Consider the following 24,960-nt stretch of genomic DNA (forward strand, 5'->3'; position numbering starts at 1 on the left):
GGCATAGTGTACAGGAACATCTGTGCCGAGTATAACCTGGAAGTCCCGAGGTCAAAATGGGAGATGCCCCCAAAGGTGGTGGAGAATGACCGAGCTAAGATCCTGTGGGACTTCCAGATACAGACGGACAAAATGGTGGTGGCTAACCAACCGGACATAGTGGTGGTAGACAAACAGAAGAAGACGGCCGTAGTGATCGATGTAGCGGTTCCCAATGACAGCAATATCAGGAAGAAGGAACACGAGAAGCTGGAGAAATACCAAGGGCTCAGAGAAGAGCTCGAGAGGATGTGGAGGGTGAAGGTAACGGTGGTCCCCGTGGTATATTTTTGTAAGAATGTTTTCTCACCAACAACTTGTCAGTCTTGTGTTTTAGAAAGATATGAACAAAAATTCAATTCAAGTTTTTTTTTATATAGTCCAAATCACAACAAAAGTCGCCTCAAGGCGCTTCATAGATACAGAGGAAAACCCAACAATCATATGACCCCTATGAGCAGCACTTTGGCGACAGTGGGAAGGAAAAACTCCCTTTTAACAGGAAGAAACCTCCAGCAGAACCAGGCTCAGGGAGGGGCGGGGCCATCTGCTGTGATTGGTTGGGGAGAGAGAAGGATGACAGGAGAGAGAAGGTCAGATAAGATGGGGTCTGATTATTTAAGGAGGAGCAGGATTTTGAATTCTGGATTTAACAGGAAGCCAAAACAGGAGAAATCTGCTCTCTCTTTCTAGTCCCTGTCAAAACACAACTAAACACTGTTTTCTTTTAATAAATAAAATGCACAGATTTTGTATTATGTAGCTAAGTGATGCAGTTTTGAATATTTGTTGTTGTTACTTCCAGTAAATGTTTTCCTTGTTACTTTTCTTTTGCCAGAAACTAGCCTGCTGTTGTATTTAGGGTCAGCTTCACAGGTACAGACAGTGTATGGTTGTAATCCAGTAATATCACAGGTCCCCACATCAGGCTGTAGCTTTATGATGCCTGTAACAGAATTTTCATTAGTAGTGTCTGATTTGAAATCTGTTTAAACTTCAGACGACTGGTTCTCAGGAGCTGAAGATGAAAACATCAGTTATAGCAATCAGAGATGCTCTCTTTGTGAGCTTTCCTGTACAGCATGCATGACATGAATGCAGATCCTTCTCATGCAACTCTTTAGAAAGCATAACAGGTTGCAGATCACAGTATCTCAAAACTTAACTTACTTCTAGTTTTTCTGTCACTGATAGATTGGGCACGACACCTGCAGTCATAATAAAGTAAGTGTTAGCACAAGTTTACATCTCACTGGTTGTTTTCCAGCTCAGCTTAATAAAAGTATCAGTTTCTTCTGTTTTTTCCTCCATCTTTACTGTAAGATCTGTTAAAATACAAACAGTGACTTTATCTGTCAGTTTGCATGACATCATCTCGGGAGGAACGCTTTCACTCCTCTGAGGTAAATGAAATGAAACACACCACAGTCAATGTTAATGTGGAGAGCTGGAGTTATCTTATTTGTGACGATGTTGTGCTCTACAGTCAGACCAGTTTAGCTGCAACAGGCTCCAGGTCAGTTAGATTAACCTCCCTCTGTTTACAGCTTTCTAAGAAGACATAACCAATATCTTTTGGGTTTTGACTCAAATGTGGACACATTCAAAAGATTTGAGCTTCTCAGAGACCGCAGGGCATTCACTCGTCTTACGGCAAAAGACCATTCGGATCAGATCGTCTTATAATGTAGCTAAGATGTAAACTTACCACCTGCCAAAACTTTTACACTGAGACGGAAACACCAGTGTTATTTCTGCAGGAAGAATCTGATGTATTTCACTTGGATTTAAGAACTCTGCACAACATACTTTAAAACGAAGCAAACCTGATAAAACCTCATTACATTTAAAGCAGGTGGATTTAAAGTGCAGACTGGCACCAACATTGATGTTTTTGGTGAGACTAAAGGAAGAACACAGGCAGCTTCCTGTAGTGAAGGTTTTGGTCAAAACTGAGCAAATGTCCTCATAAGCAGGTGTGACAGAGATGCTGGGTTTGAGCTGATATCAAACATATCCAAGGATCCAACTAATCTGTGCTTTCTATGTCATTCTTATCTGAAATGCACAAATATTACTTTTATTTAAAAAATAAAAATCTGAATTAAAATAGAGTAAAACACAAAAACAGGAACAATTGTACTCATCACAGTTGTTAGTTTTATTTTCAGCGCCAATAAATGCAGCATTATGCTCATAGTTACTCCTTCTGTTATCTTGTTGGATTTCCTTGCTGTCACTGACGTACCGAATAATGGTCGGCCTTCTTCACCAGTTCTTAGTCACCAGGGGCTGAATCATCAGTGTCATATAAATGGCTGAATGTGATGTTAAGTGGCCGTTTGAAATGAGCTGTTTGATTGTGGGTAGATGGCAGTTGAGATGGCTGTGGGTGTGGGTGTGGGACTGCTGTTGAAGCAGTAGCTGCTGCTGTGGTGAGGAGGTGACAGATGTGGAGCAGAATGAGAAAATCTTCAGTTAGTGCTATTTATATATAATTAAGAGATAAATAAAGATAAGGTGAAGTATAAGAACAGATCATGATGTACAGTACAGATGGAGGCTGATTTGGTGGCCAGAGGATCCATCAAAGAGTGAAACACTTACATGTACCTCTGTTAGACAGCAGGAGTAACGCAGGCCTCCTTACTGTTACTGATCACGTCCCATTTTATTACCACACAAACTTCCAACACTGAAATGCTGCTGAATGGCCCTGGGTACGCAACTACTTTATTTGTCTCACTACAAAAAGATGTTTCGATTTTACAAACCTGTCTGCACTCATGTCACCAACGAAAGGAAAAAAAGAATAAAATACTCATGGCTCTGCCACAAAGCAACATTACATTTCTGGAGGTTGGATGGAGGAAATCATGGTTTGCACACGGCTGTTGAACACAGCTAGAACGATGAACCTGGAACTTAAATGTGAAGTTAAACGACTTCAGCTTCCTGTTTATTCCTGTTTGAAACAAACGGAATAATAAAACCTTGTTTCCAAATGAATTTTATAAAACTTCATTTAAAAATGCAACAATTTTACTAGAATTCCTTTTTGCCCTGTCTCAGTCTTTTCTTTTCTTTTTCTTTCACTTAATTTTTATTTTTATTTTATTACTGTTGTATATCAAATTTTGCACTGCCTCACACAAAAAGGCCTTCAGTATGGGCCTGTGCTTCATGTTATTTTATTATATACTGTTTTTATTTTTATGACTTATACTGCTGATGTAACACAGAATCAATAAAGTATCGGATTTAAAAAAGTATTTTATTAAACAAATAAGCAAAAATGTATTTTTTACTATATAAATAAATATTAGCTCCATAATTAAGACAGTGAAAAATACTTGACAAAGGATGATTAAGTTGATGTGCTTTATACACTTATTTAGAATATTTTCCAGCAGGTCTTGGTGGTTATCAGGATAGATGCCCTGCATTGTTGAACTATGAACACTGCAGCTGTTCAGATGTTTAGGTCACTTCTGAGGAGGCTGTTACTGTTACTGTTGTGGGTTTTCTCCATTTGTGAATAAAGGAAATGACTGACAGACAGGCTCACGAAGGCTTGTTGAAATCTTTTAGTGTGCTCCATTTTCTCAGGTCGATTCTTTTAAGTGATTCAGCTGGTCTGGCAATAACCAGATGTGGGCGGGGCTAGTGAACCTGAACTAACTAAATCATTATTGGGGGGCACATAGGTTTGATTGGTAGGTCTGGATGCCTTTTTTCCCTTAATAAATAAAATCATCATTTAAAAAGTGAATTTCATATTTGTTGAATATTAAAATTTGTTTGATGATCTTAAACATGTAAGTGTGATAAATTTCCCCCCTTTTTAAGTCCCCCCTCAAAACCGACCTCTTCCAGACAGTCTACTCTAACGTCTCCATCTTAAACTTTCTTTTATTACTGTGTTTATTTCCTGGTTTGACGCTTGTCTTATTTGCTCTGTGCAGTGTCCCTGGGTGTTTTAAAGGCACTTTTAAATACCATGAATTATTATTATCATTATAAATATGCAAAAACCAAGAAATCGGGAAGGGCAGATACTTAATACTTGACTGTCAGTTTTCACAAACTGAAACTTTGTTTACAGAAAGTCACATTTCCGCTTTGCTACCTCGAACAGGAAACTTCGATCTAAACCACAAAGTTTTCTTTTAACTTTCTATTAGTCGATGTTAATGTCAGCCTCGATGTTAATAATAAAGACACAGCCAGCTGAGTTTAGTGCTTTCAGTGGCTTTTAAATGCATTCACTGTATCATACAGTTCATGATAGTGTCCATCACTGTCACATATATTCTCTCAGCTCATGTTATTATTATGTTATTATTACAACTTATGACACAAGTGATTATCATAACTTTTAGACAGAACAGTTACAGCTGCTTGTTTTTATAGAGAATTAGCCTTTTTGTGATTTCTATATTTCAGATCAAGAACTGAAACTTCATCTTATCAAGTTTATTAATGTAAAAAATAAAAAGCCTATTTTAGGCTGGTGTAAAATATTATGAGTCAGAGCTGATATTTTGTCATAAAAAAGTTTGCTCGTGTGTAGTGAAGCTGCAGCTGGAGTTTCTGGTGATTTCAAGGTAAATCTGAACAATGTTAAATAATCAACAACACCTTCACACATTATTATGTGTAATTATCTTTACATTTATTTACCCGTAATCTAACGCTGATTGAAAACAAAAAAAAAAAAACACCCAAATAATTATATTAATTAACGTTGTACACATAATTTTTTATAGTGCATTTTTAATGTTTATTTCAGTAATTAATCGTTTATTTAAGAAAAAAAAACATGGAGATTTGGGTCTAATGTAAACAAAATATTTTTTTATTGCTAAAATGGAAAAATGACCAAATGAAGACTGAACAACGTAAATACTAAAGATAAAGAATTTATGGAGATTTAGTTTGATGCTCCGAGATGTTCTTGGTTACTGAGCTTCTTTCTGACGCCACCCAGGAGGTCGTGTGTTCATGTAAACTGTGATAAGACAAAGGAAACAACAATAAACATGACAAAGCATCAAACCACAGCACGATTATGAAACATAACTTCTGCTGCAACCAGTTTTATTATACTTACAGTAACTAAAACTAAACTAATAAAATTACTAGGTATGATGAAACATTTTAGTTAGCCAGTTAAAAAAATATCTGCAAAATTAAACCAACAAAATAATGTTGTGACCTGTTGAAACCATTTAAAATAAAGTGAATGCGTACAGCAGGGATGTCCAACTCGGGAGCTGCTGTCCTGCAGCTTTCAGATGCATCCCTGCTCCAACACAGCTCAATCAGATGGATGGATTATCTGTTCAGCATGTCATCAAGTTTGGCAAAAGCCTGATAACAAACCATTCATTGGATGCAGATGTGTTGGAACAAGGATGCATCTAAAAGCTGCAGGACAGCAGCTCTCGAGGACGAGTTGGAATCCTTTGGTTTACAGGAAATGGTCTCAGTTTGAGTCTTTGTAGTTTTGGCGAAACACAACAAACCTGACGAGGCTTTGGTACAGATGCTTTAAGACTTGTGACATCTAGATTTATGTGAGTGACGTGCTTTCACAAAGGGTTGTGTTTTTATGGAAATATCAAATTATTTAGCCTATATTTCCTAAATCTGTGTAATAATTAAAAAGAGAAAAATAACAACTAAAAACTAAAAACTAAATTCAAACTAAATATTTTAATCAATAAAAACGAGACTGAAAGCAAAACAACTCCTGAAACTAAATGAAGGTAAAGAGGATTTAAAACAGAAGGACAAAATTATAAAATAAATACAAAATAATTAAAAAATTCTAAACCAATATAAGACTCTTTACAACTACAAATAGTAACAATGTAGCAAAGTATTAACATTTACATAGTTCATGGTAACAGCAGCTGAATGTCTACATACTTGCTTCTGAGGCCACATTTTCATCCTCGTCACTGTGGAGAGAAGATTTACTTAACAGTTAACATCCTACTGTGTGAAAACAGAACATAATTATCACCATAGATAAATGTCATCTATAATAAATTGAAATTCATTTACAACAAACAGTTTTATCACTGATAACAGATGAATATAAACTAACGATGTTGGATGCGTGGCCTTTACCTCCTACGCTTTCTGAGCTTCCTGTAGCACACGCAGGCCGCCAGAAGCAGAGCGGCGGATATGAGGAAGATCAAAAAACCAATGACAGCTTTGTCATTGTCTGAAAACAGGTTCAAACAATATCAAACAGTGGCTTTAATATTCAAGATACAAAGAAGTCATGTTACCCAGCAGAGTAAAGATATTTATACTTTATTTCATTGTGTGAACAGTACAGCGAGTGCTGGCTTTGGCTTCACTTTCAACTTGTCTGTTAAAAACAGACACCTGTGTGTGTGTGTGTGTGTGTGTGTGTGTGTGTGTGTGTGTGTGTGTGTGTGTGTGTGTGTGTGTGTATAAACTGATTTATCCAACAAACTGTGTCATTGAATCCATACTTACAGCGAGTATCAGCTGTTCCTCTGCCCGGTTGGCTTTCAAAGTATCCGTTGAAAACAGTCACCTATAAATACAGATGTTTCAGATGTTCATTCATAAGAAATGACACCATTAAAATAAAGCAGCCATAAAATAATCATATACTTAAAAGTAGGATGATACAAACCTCCACTCTGTATGCTGTAGAGTAGCTCAGATCCTTGAATTCAAACTTACAAACTGTTTCATTCTGTGGTTTGTTTTCACCACCAGGATGAAGACGTGCTATGAATCTTCTTTTTTCTATTGGTCCTCTAATCTTGCCTTCATGGTGACACTCTACTTTAATCACATTATTCTCCGGCACAGTTACAGTCACTGTAGACGGCCCGTCGGGTACTGTAAGGAAATGAAAACAGGGATCATAGTTTTAAGATTCATTTTTATGTCCATCAGCAACGAGACAAAACATGTGAAAGTAAACATGTTTATGTTTGCAATGTTAAAACGATTCATAATAGAAATTAATTATTAATTATTGAAGAATTAATTTATCATTTTGTTTTTATGGAGCCCAGCTTACATTTAATGTACAGATATGTAACTTTAAAAAACAGAAAACATGTGAATGAACTTCAGTTATCTCTTATCATTAAACACATTTTCCCTCCAGAATAATATGAACGAGTAAAGAAAATTAACAAACACATTTCTATAAGTCCCAGAGAACAAGAGTCTGAGTCAGCGCTGCTTAAACGACTGAACGTCATAATTACTGTCACGTTTCTTCACTGATGACTCAGCATGTTTTAATGTTCACTGTAAAGTTTCAGAGAGTCGGATTTAGTTGATATGAGGGATGCTCTCTGTTTCATGGCATTTATCTTAAAATATATCTAAATCACATTAATTATAATCAGGACTGTCACACTGAAAAACACATTTGTTTCCAATCTTTCACTAAAATAAATGAGCTCGAGTTTATTCTTCTTCATGAAAACATCATTTTGTAACTTTATTTTCTGCTGTTCACCACCAAAGTCTTCATGTTGTGTTTTAGAAGGATATAAAAAATAAAGCTAAACAAAGTTTGATTTTGATAAATTAAAGGTTCAGCTTTGTTATGAAGTGTAATTCTGAATATTTAGTTTGGTAACTTACCTCCAGGGGCAGTTCTCAGTGTAACTTTCCTTTTATTGGAAACCGTCTTGCTGTTGTATTTGGGTTGGACTCCACAGGTATAATCAGTGAATGCTTCGAGTCCAGTAAAATCACACGTTCCTCCGTCAGACTGAGGCTTTGGGATTCCTGTGATTCCTGTAACATAATGTTCATGAACTCTTTGTGGTTTAAATCAGCAGGTCCAGCTAAAGAGACTTCAGGTGACTTTGACCTGCTGGCTTTAGTAAACATGACAACGACATGAGCAGCAGACTGAACATAACAGGTTGGAGATCTGAGTATAAGATAAGAATGCAGTGACATATCGTTATTTTGGATCATACTTCATGTGTTTAGTTATAATTATGTACAAAAATTAAATCGATGTTATATTGCCAAGTAGTTACCTTAAGAACAAAATAAATATTCTGTATATGTAAATTATCAATTAAGTTGATGTTTTTAAAAAATAAACAAACCAAAAACACGAAACAAATAAATTTTAATCTAAAATAGTTATAAAAATTTAAGTGAATTTAAATTATTATTATTGGACTTACCTGTTTTCTCATTGGAAGAACAACTGCAGTCATATGAAAGATTGCGAAGGGTGTGAAGGATGTCCTTGCAGTTATCACTGGTTGTTTTCCAGCTCAACTCAATAGATTTCATGGCTGTTTTGTTCTTAATGTTAAATTTAAGATCTGTTGAAACAAACAGTAACAGTGCAGCAGCTGTTAGTTTGTGTCGCTTCAAACTATCTGAGGAGGAAAAGCTTCATCCCTCTGAGGTAAGTTAAATATCAACACACCACAGTCAGTGTTAAGGTGGACGGGTGGAGTTGTCTTATCCGTGCTGATATTGTTTTTTGAGATCAGACCAGTACAGCTGTATTCGGTGAAGGGCTCCAGCTCGGACAGCGGTTTGTTCACTGGACCAGGTTTGTCTTTTTCTGAGGAGAAACAAAGACGACATCATTTTTATAACTCGGTGCATGTAGCAGTTCATCTTTGGTTTTATATTCAAAATAAAAATTGATCCATGAAGCGGATGTTTCACTTACCTGAACAAGTGTAATTAACTGTGATATGTTTACACTCTTTGATCTTTGGTAACGTTGGCTGTATCACTGCAGGAAGTCCAGTGGAACCACTCAGTTCAATTTCACTTGAATTATATAAATCTGAGGAAAAAATTAAAAAGAGAAAAGCATTAAACATTAAATCAGTTCTAAAGAATATGAATTTCAATTCAAGGCATAATGTTTTGTACGAACCAACAATGATGTTTGTGGTGATGTTAAATGAAGAACAGTTTCCTGAAGTGAAGGTTGTTTCAAAATCAGAGCAAATGTCTCTGTGTTTGACACAGAAGCTTTTACTGCCACTGCTGCACTGATCAGCTGAAGTTACATTTGGTGCTGATATTGAAGAGCTGATGTCCCAGTTACTCTGGTAACAAACACATCCATTTATGCTGCTTTGCCCTGTAATGTCTGTTTTACCTGAAACACACAAGTGATGCACAAATATATTTGATATCAAGTTTGTTAAACTACAAGAAGGTGAAACACAAAAAATCATGAATTATTTGTACTCACTCATTTCTTTTGTTTTAGTTTTATTTCCAGTGGAGGTACACTGGAGTGTTTTACTGCCATCACTGTGAATAAATACAACTTGATGCTCATATTCAGTACAGGGCTTCAGGCGTTGGCTCTTGTGTTGAGTAGAGTGAGTAAAGTCGACCCTCTCTTCAATCACTCGTCGACCTCCTTCAGTAATACTGATGTTGTAGTCACCAGGGGGGGAGTTCATCACATTAATCTGCAGTCCAAACTCGATGGGTGTGACAGTGTAGGAACCTGAGCACGAAATCAAATCGATTGTTACATTTTGTTCATGAACATCAATCAGCTGCTGAAATGTTTCATCTCAGTCAGTTTGTTCATGCAGATGTTGACCACAGTCCAGCGTTGGCTAAAACTAAAACACAATCTTTACACTCGATAGAAAAATAAACTTTCACTAAGTAAGAAACGCTCGACAGCATCACTAGTGTTTGAAAGCAGACGACATATTATCTTTAAACTGACACTCACACTTTGGAGGCTCAGGAGTCGTCTCGGTGGCTGAAACGATGCATTCAAATGAGATCAGAAAAGAACAAAATTATTAGTTTGTGATTATGCAGCATGAATGTACAACAGCTCAGAGCACCTTACAGGTACTTGTAACTCAGCAGCGCCGTGTTCTTTGCTTATATTCACATCAATGTCATCACAGGCCTGTATAATAAAGAAACGGCCAACCTTCAGTGGTAGCTGTCACTGTGGTGCCTGTAGGTGAGGCCTGAGAGTCAGATGAGTTGCTGGGTGGAGTGGGTGTGAGTGAGGTCTCATTTGAGGTGCTTGCAGGAGGAGCTCTGGTTGCTGTGTGAGAGCAGGCTGGAGGTCAACTTCAGGCAGAAATACCTAACAGCTAGCAGACTGGTTGTACCTGAAACGATGCTAAACTACAAATGTAGCATTTTATCACACAGCTGTGCCAATAATCCATGAAACTATAAACTCTGAATACATTACCAGACATGGCAGTTGAATTCACTGATGGACTAACTACTGTAGCATTTGGGGCCATGGATAAAGGTGAGGAGTCAGACAACGTGGCTACTGTAGCATTTGTAGCCGTGCGTGGAGGTGAGGAGGCTGAAACAATTTTCATTCCAAGAAAAAGAAATCAGCATGACGTAAAGATGTTTGCTGTAACTGTAGCAAATGTAAAATGTTCTCACTGTAACATTTTCACTCTAACAGTCGTGTTTCATGTTGTTAGAAAGATGCTGTGCTACTTGTCACTGCTATCCCATTTCCTATGCTAGAAAACAAATGATTGTTTTAAAAAACAAACAAGATGATCCAAGGATAAGAAGTCACAACTTAGTGTAAACGATGGATCAATGAGTAATATTAAAAATGTTTCCAGAAACATGTTTTACAGAGCTCTAAGGAGCTTGGAAAGAAAAGCATCTGGACTTCTTTAAGTCCAGTTCCTCAGTTCTAAGAGCGACTGGTGGAGAGTCCCAGATTTAAACCCAGTGGGAGTTTCTCCCCACAGAGGGACAAAAGGACCCCCTGATGATCCTCGAATCACATGAGCCGAGGTGTGAAACTGGGTGTGGGTCACAATCATCCAGGGTTTCGGGTGAGCTAGTTGTGAAACCTGGCCCCACCCTATCATGTGATTTCCTGAGGTCAGATGGCCCAGGATGTGAGTGGCGTTAAGGCGTCTGGGGAGGATCTCAAAACTGGATTATAGATGGCAGAGAGTTGGTGTCGTAAACCCCCGCCTCTGTTCAAAGATGGTCGCTCACAGTGGACATAGATGCTTCTTTCACTCCTCTTTCAAACCATCTGTCCTCTCTGTCCAAAATGTGAACATTGGCATCCTTGAAAGAGTGTCCTTTATCCTTAAGATGCAGATGAACTGCTGAGTCTTGTCCTGTGGAGGTGGCTCTTCTGTGTTGTGCCATGCGCTTGTGAAGTGGCTGTTTGGTCTCTCCGATGTAGAGGTCTGAGCATTCCTCGCTGCACTGTACAGCATACACCACAGCGTTAATGTGCACAGTGAAGGATTCCACTTCTTGTGTTTTGATTTTGACCCAGGTGTCGTCCACATATCTGTACCAGTGGCTGGGTACTCTTCCTTTGAAAGAGCCAAGAGCCTTCCTTTCCACTTCCTCCATGTAAAGGTTGCTACAATAGGTGACACGGGGGAGCCCATGGCGCAGCCATGTTTTTATCTGTAGAAACCCTCGTTGTATTTGAAGTATGTAGTGGTGAGGCAGAGGTCTAACAGTGTGCAGATCTGATTGGGTGTGAAGTTGGTCCTGTCCTCCAAGGAGCTGTCTTCTTGTAGTCGTTTTCTGACAGTCTCCACGGCCTCCGTGGTGGGTTTGCAGGTGAAGAGAGAGACTACATCAAAGGACACCATGGTTTCATCTGGATCCAGGGTAAGTTTCTGGACCTTGTCGGTGAAGTCGGTGGAGTTCTTGATGTGGTGTGGGGTGTTCCCCACGAGAGGTGCCAGGATGGTAGCAAGAAGTCCAGACAATTTTCTTTCCAAGCTCCTCAGACTGCGATGACCTGGATGACTGCGAACTTTCACAGACAAGACTAACTGTTGTTTTTTACTTTCACTGATGACAGCAGAGTTTATGATTCACGTGTTGGATAATCAGAGACTTTGTGTTACACGTTACTTACATGCAAATTTGATCTAAATCCCAACAACAGAGAGCTGCTGCTCTGATTTAATTGTTATGCTCTAATTTTTCCAGACTCACGCGCTTGAACTCAAACGCATCAAAATTAAATTACAAGGAAACTGGTCTAAAGTCAAATTCAATGTGCAGGGACTTCAGGCAAAAGAAAGTATGGAAAAGATACATTATGTGCAAAGCTATGAGTTATTACATGTAATTGTATTTAATTATAATATGAGCAAAGAGAGCCTGCCCACATTAAGGGTCTATACCCAGATTCATGGCATGTAGCTAGAGTTGCACCAGCGTGTTAGTCTGCTTTAGTGCCGCTTACAAACAGGCTGTCTTTGTCCCAGTATTTTGAATTTTGTGTTGCTCTTGTAGTTTATTTTGTTTTCAGGTTGAAGTCCTGTATTTGTTAGTACTTCTTTGTGTCTCTGAGTTTTAATTATTTATATTTCCAGTCCTTGGATCTTTCTTGCATAGTTCCCTTTTTGTGTCCAGTATGTTCCCAGTCTCAGTCAGTCTCTTGTCAGTGTCCCCGTGTTTGATATGAGTCACGTCTCCGTATCTGTCTGGTCTCGCTGCGTTTCCTCTCCATGGCTGGTCTTGTATTCTCTGTCTTGTCAAGTTAATACATTTGTAGTCCAGTCCCTCTGTTTTCTCCCTACATGTTCCTGCATCCATCTCTCTGTGTTGTCTCTCCAATCTGACATATCGCCACGTGTATTTATCCCCAGTCTCAATGTCAACTTCACATGTCTTAATCCAGCGCTCCCCAACCTTTCTTTGCACCACGGACCAGTTTAATGTCAGACAATATTTTCACGGCCTTTAAGGTGTCGCGGATAAATACAACGAAATGATACGACCAAGACAAAAACTTTTGTAAATATGATCATAAACGCAAATTCACTGTGTAATTCTGTAACTTAGCAGCGTCCTCTTGAAATGTACCAACAACACTGAGAGCAACATCCTCCTCTCTGCTCCTTAATGCTCTCTGGTCGCTATGGTAACACATAAATATTTCTTTCAAAATAAGACGCACAACTACAACACGGGAAACCGAGTTAACGATAAAAACCCTGAAAACCAGCAATTTCACACCTGAGCCTCAACTCTCGCGGCCCGGTACCAAACGACTCCAGTCCGTGGCCCGGGGGCTGGGGACCGCTGTCTTAATCTGAGGATCATTGTGTTACTTCCTGTTTTGTTTTGATAGTCTCATGTGTGATGTTTTCCTTCCTCTGTCTTTATACTTATGATTCAGTGCAGCTGCGTTCCCACGTGTCTCCACGTCCCTTAATCGTCCTCCTGTGTGTATAATGTCTGTTTGCCTCTGTTTGAGTCGTGTTGCCCCTCATTGTGTGTGTGATTTCTGTCAGTCAGCTCATATATATATAAGTACATAAATTGTATAACATAAAATACATTGGCACTCACGTAGGAGCAGTGTAGGGACTAAGGTATTATTAAGTAACGCGTTACAGTAACTACGTTATTATTGTGGTAACGAGCACGGTAACTAGTTATTATGCCAAAACCAGGAACGCGTTACTTGTTACCAGTGTTGGGGAGTAACGGAATACATGTACCGCGGTTACGTATTTAAAATACAAAATATGAGTAACTGTATTCCGTTACAGTTACCGTTTAAAAAGGTGGTATTCAGAATACAGTTACTTTGTTGAAATAAATGGATTACACTGCGTTACTTTCCTGTTTCATTTTGTCGCGGGTCAGGACTGTTTGGTTTTTGTTTGACAGCTACGATCTGTTGTTCCAGGCGGCAGCGTTACGGTTGCCATGGTTACAGGGCGACGCTCTCTCTCTCTCTCTGCGACTGTGTGTTTCCTGGGTGAGAGAGCGCCTTTTGTTGTTGTTGTTGTTGTGCTAAGCTAATAGGCAGAATGCTACAGGTATAGCTCTAAAGAATGTAGCATCATGGGCAGTGTAGTCGTGTTGCAGGGAGAATGGACTGCCATATTCGTTATGTGTCTGTGAGCGAGGAGGGAGGAAAAGGAGAGTCGAAAAGTACGAATTATCATCGAGCAGAAACGGGAGCTGGAAGCATGTAAATATAATAATAACCACTGCAGCCAAGAAGAGTGCCTGACGAGCCCAGTTGTAAGTAAGCTGTTAAGACTCGACTGTACACCGTGTTCCTGTTTTCCTCCGAAACTTACTTAAGTTCTAAAGTTCCGTTGGAGCAGTCTTTCAACACCTCTCTCTGTCTCTTGCAAGCAGAGTTGACCCACACAACAAAGTAAAGATATTTTTCGGCTATGAGCCCGACACGGAACCCGTATTAGTCAGAGGTCCCTTTACTAAGGTTCGGAGCCGTGGACCTTCAGTAATAGTTATAAATCACACAGCAATAGTACATTCATGTAGTTGTAAAATGAATGATAATATGTTAAGTAATCCAAAGTATTCAGAATACGTTACTGTCATTGAGTAACGTAACGGAATACGTTACAGAATACATTTTAGGGCATGTATTCTGTATTCTGTAATGGAATACATTTTAAAAGTAACCTTCCCAACACTGCTTGTTACTGGGATTTAGATAGACTCGTTATTCGTTACTTCGTGTGGTGGCATCGCGGAGCTTCCACAGATTCAGTAACATTAGCAAGTGGTGGAAGCCAGCAGGTGGATGAGGGAAAGCGGAGGCAGGAGGAGGAGAGACCCGAGGCGGCCGCCGGTCCGAGTATCAGGTGAACTGAACTTCAGGTAAGAAGTTATGACCTGCAGTCTATCTGGGTCAGATATAAACCAAGTGTAGGTGGAGTTTATTTTCGTTGACTTTTTACAGTCAGTTACAATAACTCGTACTGCGTATTAGCTAGCATGATGGAGTTTCTATACAGCTGGGTGGGTGCTATGATGTTACTGATGTTGAACTTTATTTTATTCACAAGGTTAGTTAGTAGAGTTTCCAACCGTCCCCTAAAAAAACAGAATCGTCTCATATTCAGAGAAAATATTACGCGTTTCGTGTTGAGCTGAGAAGGAACACAGTTTGTCCAGGACTTCAGCTAGGATAGAAAACACACAAAGCTGGATTTATTCTGTCTTTGCTGCACAGCTGCCTCTTCTCTCATTCTCCCTCTCTCTCCTGTTGCTACTTCAATCATGAAACTGATCAGTGATCAGCTGATCGTCTCTCTTGTTTGTTTATCGCTCACTTTGCGCCAGAAAGAGGAAACCAGCAGATGTCGCGCTAAACAACAGCAGCACGTTTAAGCTTGATCAGCTGTTGTTAGAATTTATTTAATATTAATTTCTAGTATCAGCTGATGTTTGCTGGAGCCACAGCTGTAAAGCTGCTGGTCATGATGTTGGTTTGGTGGCGATCGTGGCTCAAGAGTTGGGAGTTCGCCTTGTAATTGGAAGGTTGCTGGTTCGAGCCCCGGCTTGGACAGTCTCGGTCGTTGTGTCCTTGGGCAAGACACTTCACCCGTTGCCTACTGGTGGTGGTCAGAGGGCCCGGTGGCGCCAGTGTCCGGCAGCCTCGCCTCTGTCAGTGCGCCCCAGGGTGGCTGTGGCTACAATGTAGCTTCATCACCAGTGTGTGGATGTGTGTGTGAATGGGTGGATGACTAGATATGTAAAGCGCTTTGGGGTCCTTAGGGACTAGAAAAGCGCTATATAAATACAGGCCATTTACCATTTATGTGGTGAGAGGGAAACATGAAGATGAAACCAGGAGATGTCCTTACTGAATCATCAGAGCTGTGATGGAGAAACAGGTTTACCTTTTAGGTGACATAGATGAGTTGAAGTTATGAACTGTTTCTGAGAGACAAATAACACCAGGATCCTTTTCTAAGTAGCTGACAGCTGGTAACTGTGCAGGGGCGGGTCTAGCAAAGTGTTGCCAGGGGGGCATGTAGGGCATTAACAGGGAGAGGGGGGCACAAAGAAATATTTTGTTATTCTCATTTCAAATGTCTAGCTTTTAATAAATTATCTGAATTTTACAACAAACGATTGATAGGTTGATGCATATATACCATCAGAACAGTGTACATCACTGTCACAACAGCGTTTATTTTCATTCAAAGGCTTTATGAGTTTTCGTATAATGGTGGCCGGTCTCTAGTCAAAATCCCCATGATTTTCTGTCCCAGTCCAGCCATGTATGCAGCTCATCTGCAGTCTGGTGTTACCTACATCTTCCTATTCAGAAGGCAGAATTTCCGAGTTCTGAGTACAATCGAAAGCACCACGACTGCAGTTTTTGTGTTGGATGTAAAAGGCGCACATGACGCTGTGACGTAGGCTAGAATCATGGCGGCGGTCAACGACGGTCCAGGCGTGGGATTTCTCTCATGGAAATATGCACGTTATCTTTTCCTTTCTGTTGGTAGGTGGCACAGTGCACCGTGGCAAGTAAGCAAGGTAGAAGACTGGCAAAGTTATGGAAGCAACACATTAACAAGAGAAGTCTGAATAAAACCAAAGTTACTTTCCCTAGTAGCTAGTTACTTTGAAAGTAACGAGTAACTTGAAGTAACTGAGTTACTTTTGATGGAAGTAACTAGTATATTTTGGTCATGAAAGCATTTTATATGCAGAAAAAACAAACATATAAAAGCATTATTAATGATGTTGCATGAAGACAATGAAACGAGATAAACTAAATAACACGAAAAAATACATTGGCACTGACTTGTATTTTCTTGAACTGAAATTACAAGAGAAAAAAAGTCAGTTTAATTAAAGCATTTATTGTATATGCAAAAAACAAAAAAACCCAGGATAAGATTAAAATGTTTTCAGGAAACTTGTTTTCGAGACAAAAGCAGGTTCAACATTTTTTCCCCTCACTGATGACAGCAGTGAAACCTGCCATCATCTGACTTTGGTGGGAAATAAGTGTAACCTTTGCAAATGTATTTAAATCTTATTAACAGTCCACAGAACTGCTGCTCTAATTTAAATCTTATTCTATAATTTCTCTGGATTGCCTATGAGAGCCTAAAATGATCTAAACCACAGTCTGAGGGAAGAAATCATTGGATTTTAGTCTAAACTCAAACTCAGTGTGCAAATTTATTTGATTTTTCATGATTAAAAATAATTTCTGTTATATCTCATGACTGTCGCACGCAGCTATTTTTTTAATTTAACTGTTAATTAATTATTAGTTGGAAAGGACTCCATGCATTTATGTTATTATTTGAAATAATTAAAAAAAATCCTTTAAAAAAATATCTAGAAATAAAAAAAAATACCTCCCCTGTTTGACCGAGCCTGTATATCTGTATAAATCCTACTTTCATTTGAAAATACAGTATGCACAAAATATATATCAGTCAAGTAAATTTAATTTAACTAAATTTAATGTTTTACATTGTACTTGAAAATTTACATGTTATTAAAGGAAACTAAAAGATTAGAAATAAGAGAAATCTCGTGTGTCCTGTGCGGGAACAGTGAGGACATTATGTGTAGCAAAAATGTAATTAATGTATTATTACTGTGTGTTACTAAGGAAATGAACAATGAAGTCCTTTTGTATTTTCACATTCATTTAATCATGTGTTTTATATCATTTCTGCTATTAAATCCTCTTTTAATAGCAAACAAACCTGTTACTTAGAGGTAAACGGTGAGTTTTCACAGTAAGTAAAATTATATGCAAACTAAAAGTCACAGGAAACCAAAAGCATGAGTAATATCTGCTATTAAAAACAAACTGATGAGCAGAGATCTAAAGTTTATTAAAGAACAAACGTCCTGAATATCCATACAGAAATTTTTATTATTTTATGTTTTTGCATTTTGAAACAATTTAATTAATATCATTAAAATACTTACAAGTAAATTTGTCGTACATGTGCATCTTATGTCTTAATTTAATATGTGCCTTACACATCTTTAATTTTCTAAAAGTACGTTTTTTTTAAATAATAAACAAATACATTAAAACTGATAAAATATTTCACATTCAATTTTTAGTTTGACTGCAAATGGGAATTAAAAAAAAACAAAAAACAGCCAAATAAAAAATAATGCAACTACTAAAATGCCAAATGTGTTTCCTTACAGTCTGCATCAGACCTGATTTTAGAACAAATGTAAATTTACTTACAGCTGGCCGAAGCGATGATCCCAGCCCAGAACAGCAGAGTGCTGAGACTGCACAGCTCTGCCATCTTCAGCAGTCGAGGCACAAATGTGTGGAGACCAAAGAAAGATAATCAAATATGACAAAGACGTTATTTCCTCTTAGCTTTAACCTCAAACATTGTAACAGGAAGTTTTTCACATCTGCACATCTGATAAAATAGGAAGGAAGGTTCAATAATAAATGCAACATGAGGAAGTTAGTATCTGGTAGCTTTACAGTCACCACAGTTTTTACAGTCTTATTATAAAACTCTGACTCAACTTTGATCAGAAACATCTTCCATTTAAGGTTTTGAAACAAAGCTCAGGCCACCGCTCGTTTAACCTCAGAAAGCTTCGAGGTCCTTTCAGGATGTATTGCTAACTTTTTACAGTCAGTTACAATAACTCGTACTGCGTGCTAGCTATCATGATGGAGTTTCTATACAGCTGGGTGGGTGCTATGATGTTACTGATGGTGAACTTTATTTTATTCATAAGGTTAGTTAGTAAAGTTGCCAACCGTCCCCTAAAAAACGGAATCGTTCCACATTCAGAGAAAATATTGCGCGTTTCGTGTTGAGCTGAGAAGGAACACAGTTTGTCCAGGACTTCAGCTAGGATAGAAAACACACAAAGCTGGATTTATTCAGTCTTTGCTGCACAGCTGCCTCTTCTCTCATTCTCTCCCCTCCCTCTCCTGTTGCTACGTCAATCATGAAACTGATCAATGATCAGCTGATCGTCTCTCTTGTTTGTTTATCGCCCACTTTGCGCCAGAAAGCGGAAACCGCCTGATATCGTACTAAACAACAGCAGCACGTTTAAGCTTGATCAGCTGTTTTTAGGATTTATTTAATATTAATTTCTAATATCAGCTGATGTTTGCTGGAGCCACAGCTGTAAAGCTGCTGGTCATGATGTTGGTTTGGATATGTGTGTTAGGTGAGGCTGTGTGCAGGCAGGAATAGGACCCAAGGTGCAGACTCCGGAGACAGATGTGAACTCAAAACAACTTTAATGTTAAACTCAAATATAACATAACTGGAAAAATCAAAATAAACGTACACCGGAGGAATGACAGAACACACAGCTAGGAAAACGGTAGATCGCGACACGGACACAGAGGAACACTGGGCTTAAATACACAGAGGGAGCAATCAGGGAATGGGTAACAGGAGGGAAACACAGCTGGGACAAATCAGGACTGACGAGACCAAAGAAGCGTAAACTGAACACACTGAGAAAAGACACAGACCTTCAAAGTAAAACAGGAAACGCATAACACAGACTGAACAAAGACACAGGCTCATAAGCAGGCACTACAAAGGGAACAGAGACGTGGGAACAGGGCAGACACAAAACACTGACTGAACACGGGGATATAGGAACTTAAGATACACATAGACGCGAACTAGACAAGGGGATGCAGGTGATAGGGGAGACAGAGCAACTAAAGAAGACAGACCTAAGCCATAAGACAGAACTCAAAGAAACCAAAAACTAGACAGTATAAATAATATCGTAAACTCAAAAACCCTGGGTCGACGACCCAGGCATCCTAACAATGTGGTGAGAGGGAAACATGAAGATGAAACCAGGAGATGTCCTTACTGGATCATCAGAGCTGAACAGCTGATGGAGAAACAGGTTTACCTTTTAGGTGACATGAATGAGTTGAAGTTATGAACTGTTTCTGAGAGACAAATAACACCAGGATCCTTTTCTAAGCAGCTGACAGCTGGTAACTGTGCAGGGGCGGGTCTAGCAAAGTGTTGCCAGGGGGGCAGGTAGGGCATTAACAGGGAGAGGGGGGCACAAAGAAATACTTTCTTATTCTGATTTAAAATTTCTTGCTTTTAATAAATAATTATCTGAATTTTACAACCACAGTTTTTATCTGATGTAAAATGTATAGAAATCATACATATACCAACAAGACTGTACATCACTGTTCATTCAAAGGCTTTATGGCTTTAATACCTGGGGGGCCGGTCTCTAGTCAAAATGCCCGGGCAGATGTTTTGTCCAGCCCTGGTCTAGACCTCAGCCTTAACAATAGGAAAATAAGTACAGCATGGAGACTTAATTTGGGTATTCTAAATAGGGATGAAAATGTTAGGAAAATCAAAGAGGACATTAAAATGTATATAGAAGACAATGATACTGGAGATGTGAGCCCAATCATACTTTGGGATGCACTAAAAGCAATTTTATGGGGAAAATGAATATCTCTAACAGCAGCACAAAGAGGGCGCGATTGGCTTTATATAAAAACTTAACAGAAAAACGTAAATGTCTTGAGATGGAGCACAAACAATCTAAAAATTCACTAATTCTCGAAGAAATATCAGATATTAGAAATCAAATTGATGAATTATTAAAAGAAGCAGAAAAAAGGCTAGGTTTACACAGCAAACTTATTAGGAATCAGGGCCCAAAGCAACTAAAATGCTTGCAAGAAGACTGCGTAAAAAGCAGGCATCGATGACTATTAATAAAGTTAGAAACCTGCACAGTAACAAACTACATTATATGCATAATGAGATAGAAAATGAGTTTAAAAAATACTACACGTGACTGTACTCACAACCGGCTGCTGCAGATCATGAAACAATTAAAAATTTCCTTGACCCACTCGACCTGCCCTCCATAGGGGACAATCAAAACAAATTATTGATCTCACAAATTACTGATAAGGAATTAGATGCAGACATTGGCAAGCTGAAAACAAACAAAGCTTCAGGGAGTGACGGCTTTCAGTCTTAATTTGATAAAGTGTTTAAAGAAGAACTCAAGCCACATCTTTTATCCTGCTTTAACTGGACTCTGAAACAGGGAATAGCCCCACCATCATGGGGAGAAGCCATCATCACAATTTTACCTAAAGAAGGCAAGAATAAAGAGTATTGCAAGAACTATAGACCCATTTCCTTCCTTAATAACGATTACAAACTGTACGCCTCGATTATTAGTAAAAGACTTGAAACCTTTGTACCGGACTTGATAGAAGTGGACCAAACCGGATTCATTAAGGGACGTCAGGCACAGGAAATACAAGGAGTCCTTCACATTAGGGATGCACCGATACCACTATCGGTATCGGTGCATCCCTACTTCACATCATCGACAATGCCGAAAAGACTAATATCAGTACTGTGTTAATAAGTTTAGATCAAGAAAAGTAATTTGATAGTGTTAGTTGATTTGAAGTATTGAAAAAAATTGGTTTTAATGATCAACCTACAGCCAGAATCAAGGTGAATGGTAGCCTGACGGACAGAATTCAGCTACATAGAGGTACAAAACAGGGCTGTGTCCTGTCACCAATTCTTTTTGCTACACATGCCGAGCCACAGCAGTGCAGCAACATCCAAATCAACTTTTCCAATTCTGATGCAACTACTCCATACCTTCGAACACTTATCAGGCTATAAAATGAATGTATCCAAAACACAAATTCTATCATTCAAATACACACCTTCTCAAAAGATTAGAGATGAATATAAACTAAAGTGGCACTTGAACACCATGAAATATTCTTGGGCGTAACCTTGACAGAATCATTATCCGCTATGTTTGAGACAAACTACAATCAGGTGGAGGGTAACATAAAAAAAGACCTAGAACGGTGGTCAACAGTACCTACAAATTTCTACTCTAGAATCCAAATAATAAAGATAAACGTTCTCCCAAGATTGCTGTACATGTTTCAATCACTCCCACGTCCTAGACCTCAAAGTAAATTTGAAATATGGGACAAAATGATCTCAAGGTTTATATGGGATGGGAAGAAGCCAAGAAGAAGGTTAACAACGTTGCAACTCCCGAAGTGTAAGGGAGGGATGGCTTTGGGAAAACTTTTACGCAGCTCAGTTTAGACCTCTTGTTTGTTGGTGTAGACCAGAATATGAGGCACGGTGGAAGGAAACTGAGAAAGAAATTGAGGGAAAATAAATTCTAATTTTTATCTTTGACATACAACTAATGACCTCTTATAAAAGTAGAATGAATCAAATTGTGGAATTCACATTAGACATATGGCACACAGTAAGAGAAAAACCTCAGTTAAAAGAACAAATATTTTTGCTGAGATGGTTCAGACACGATAAAAAATTTAAGCCGGGACAATTGGACCAAACATTGAAACATTACAGCAGTTTGTACTCTAATGTAAAATGGAACATTAATGAGTTTCCAACAACTAAAAAATAAATACAAATTGGAAAATAGAGATTTTTTTAGATACTTGCAAGTAAGGGACTATTGTGCAAAGCAAATAGAGACCGACTGGTTTTGAAAACCATTGGGTGTAATTGGACTAGTAAATAACTGCTATGAACAAAAACGATTCAAAGCAATTTCCACCTTCTACAGATCATTAGAAGAAGATACACAGGATACAACATTTTACCTTAAAAAGAAATGGGAAGCTGAACTGACCATAACTATAACAGAGAAGGGATGCGTTAGTATCTGTGAAATACAACACAGCACAACGAATTCGCCGTTGTGGAGGGAATTTTGCTGGAAGAATGTGACGCGTTTTTTCATCACACCCAAAATTAAAAGTAAACAGATCTCAAGTCCACAGAAATGTTGGAGACTGTGGAGAAACAGAAGCTGATCACTCACATGTATTTTGGAAGTGCATAAAAATAAAAAGTATTGGGAAGACCTTAAAATGACCATGGATAATATTCTGGGTTATGCACTGCCAAACACCCCCAAGTGATGTACCGTGGAAACATACAGGAACTGGTGCAACAGGAGGAGGACATGTATCTAGTAAAAATAATTCTAGCTGCAACAAAGAAAGACAATCAATGAAAGGAAACAGAACAAGTTGGAGTCAGTTACAGAGCATTCACATCCTTTGATGCAATTGATGGAGTCGGTCCTTGCGACTGACCCCTGTAGTGTCCTTAACCAACAAAGAAATGTTATTTGCAACCATGTAGTGCCTAAAATTACACTGGTATACTCATTCAACTCAGCCATTCAATATTTGTTTTCTACTCTGAACACAAAAAAATCATAATTAATTGCATTATTTATTTTAACCACATTTGCACACAGAGGTTTTCCACAAATGACGATACTGTCACAGTAAGCCTGTTTCTGTGGTCAGCACTAAACTTTTAACAAACAGAAGATCACAACAACAAAAAAGGACATAAAGCAGGAATTCACAAGACAAAATGAAACGATTCAAATTAAAAAGATGCGCTTTTGTGCTTATAAGGTATAAAAATTGTAAAACTAAAAATGTGATGAGCTGAAGAAGACTGAGAGAAACCACAGACAACTACGTGGGAGATAAGAAGCGATTTGTTGGGTAGGCGATACAGGAACTAATGTACACCTCTCTGCACCACAGTGTCATCAAACACAGGCTAAGGTGACTGAATTTAAAGCTTTAACCTTAAAGCCCGCCACCCGCGGCTAAAATCCTCTCAGAGACGAACGACTCAATAATGCAACAACAGCTGCAAATTTAAAAAGCAGCAGAGCCAGAAATGTGCGATAACTCTGTTTTCAATCTAGGACAGCGTCATCAGATGTCTCAGAACAAGAGAAATTAACTTCACCTTCACGACTTTCACCGTGAACAATATTTAAGAAAAGAACTATTATGATGTTTTATTAAAGGAGAGTAAAAGTCACTGCTTTTGTGGTTCATATCTGAGGTTTGTGCAGGAAGAAAAGTTCTCTAACTCAGAATACAGAAAGTGAGTGAGTCAATTTATTTATGTACTTTAAAACAAATAAATTAGGTGTTTAAAAAAAGTTGTCTTTTATTTTTACCTTCAAACATTCAAACATCACTTTGTTTCAAATGATTGCATTTTATTAAAATAATGAATTTGCAACAACTTAAAGAAAACTTAAAGAAATAAAATATAAATGTACTCATTACATACCATAAATCTAAATATGCAGACAAACACCTTAAAATGTTATCATATTCATCTCTTTCATTACTGCACCATTCAGCATCAGATCTGATATGAGCGTGAAAGAAATAATAAATGTACTCACAGCTCGCAGAAACAAGGATTTGTGCCCAGAAGAGCAGCGCTGCAAGACTGCACAGGTCTGCACTAGTGGAGAGGTTAAACTGCACAGGCATGCACAGAAAGATGTTCACACGTCGCAACAGAAGCTGCATTTCCTCTTAATATGAGTGTTTAAAAAAAGAAAACCACTTAATAAAAGGAAATTCACTCTGCGTTGTGGTTCTAATAGTTTTTTTCCTAAAACTCTTTAACCTTGACGACTCGTTACATCTACTTTAAAGTTTAGAAACAAATCTTTGGTGCTCAGATAATCAGCTTTTAGCCTCCAATTAAGACAAAGCAAAAGGTTTTGTGTTGGACTTTAGCTCTGACCAGTAAACTTGTACTTTAAAAAACAAACAAACTAGTCTTTTTTTTTTTTAATTTGTCAGAGTTCAAAAGAGTAAATTTTGCTTTTCACTCTACAAATCACTTTCTTTATTTTGAAAGTCCAGTGGTATTCATATCATATGCTATATGCTTAGCAGGTTAATTAATTACATTTACAGAAAGGGGTTTTCAACCCGCCCATGCCAAAGTGCATAGATCAACTGTGCATATGCTAAAAGCTGATTGGCTGACAAGTGGAACAGAGCAGGGAAGGCAGTGGCAAACAGAGATCACCAGATTGGATGAAACGTAACAACTATGTACAAGATGGATATATTTTGAATGTATTTATTTGTATATCTTTAAATATATTATTATATAGTGACAACAAAATTGGGTCATAAGGAGGAATCCTGGAACCAGACAAACCAGTGACTAAGTGACCAGTGACATGCTTTTTATTTGTTTTTGTTTCTAATGTCTCTGTAAA

At 38.3% G+C, this 24,960-nt stretch overlaps 1 protein-coding gene across 1 annotated transcript in view; it reads right to left on the bottom strand.

The window, feature by feature from the left end:
• The window catches only part of LOC308399783 (receptor-type tyrosine-protein phosphatase C-like), a gene marked incomplete at its 5' end in the record, with an annotated part of 42,809 nt that overhangs the window by 15,055 nt on the left and 2,794 nt on the right, over positions 1–24,960 (bottom strand). The window contains 3 exons of the mRNA XM_080887217.1: positions 8,576–8,647; positions 8,759–8,878; positions 9,395–9,559. Of these exons, the coding sequence (XP_080743343.1) occupies positions 8,576–8,647; positions 8,759–8,878; positions 9,395–9,559 (357 nt within the window). The remainder of the gene's footprint in view (positions 1–8,575; positions 8,648–8,758; positions 8,879–9,394; positions 9,560–24,960) is intronic.

The sequence above is a fragment of the Rhamphochromis sp. 'chilingali' genome, assembly GCF_963969265.1.
Source record: "Rhamphochromis sp. 'chilingali' genome assembly, chromosome: 7".
Lineage (NCBI taxonomy): Eukaryota > Metazoa > Chordata > Actinopteri > Cichliformes > Cichlidae > Rhamphochromis > Rhamphochromis sp. 'chilingali'.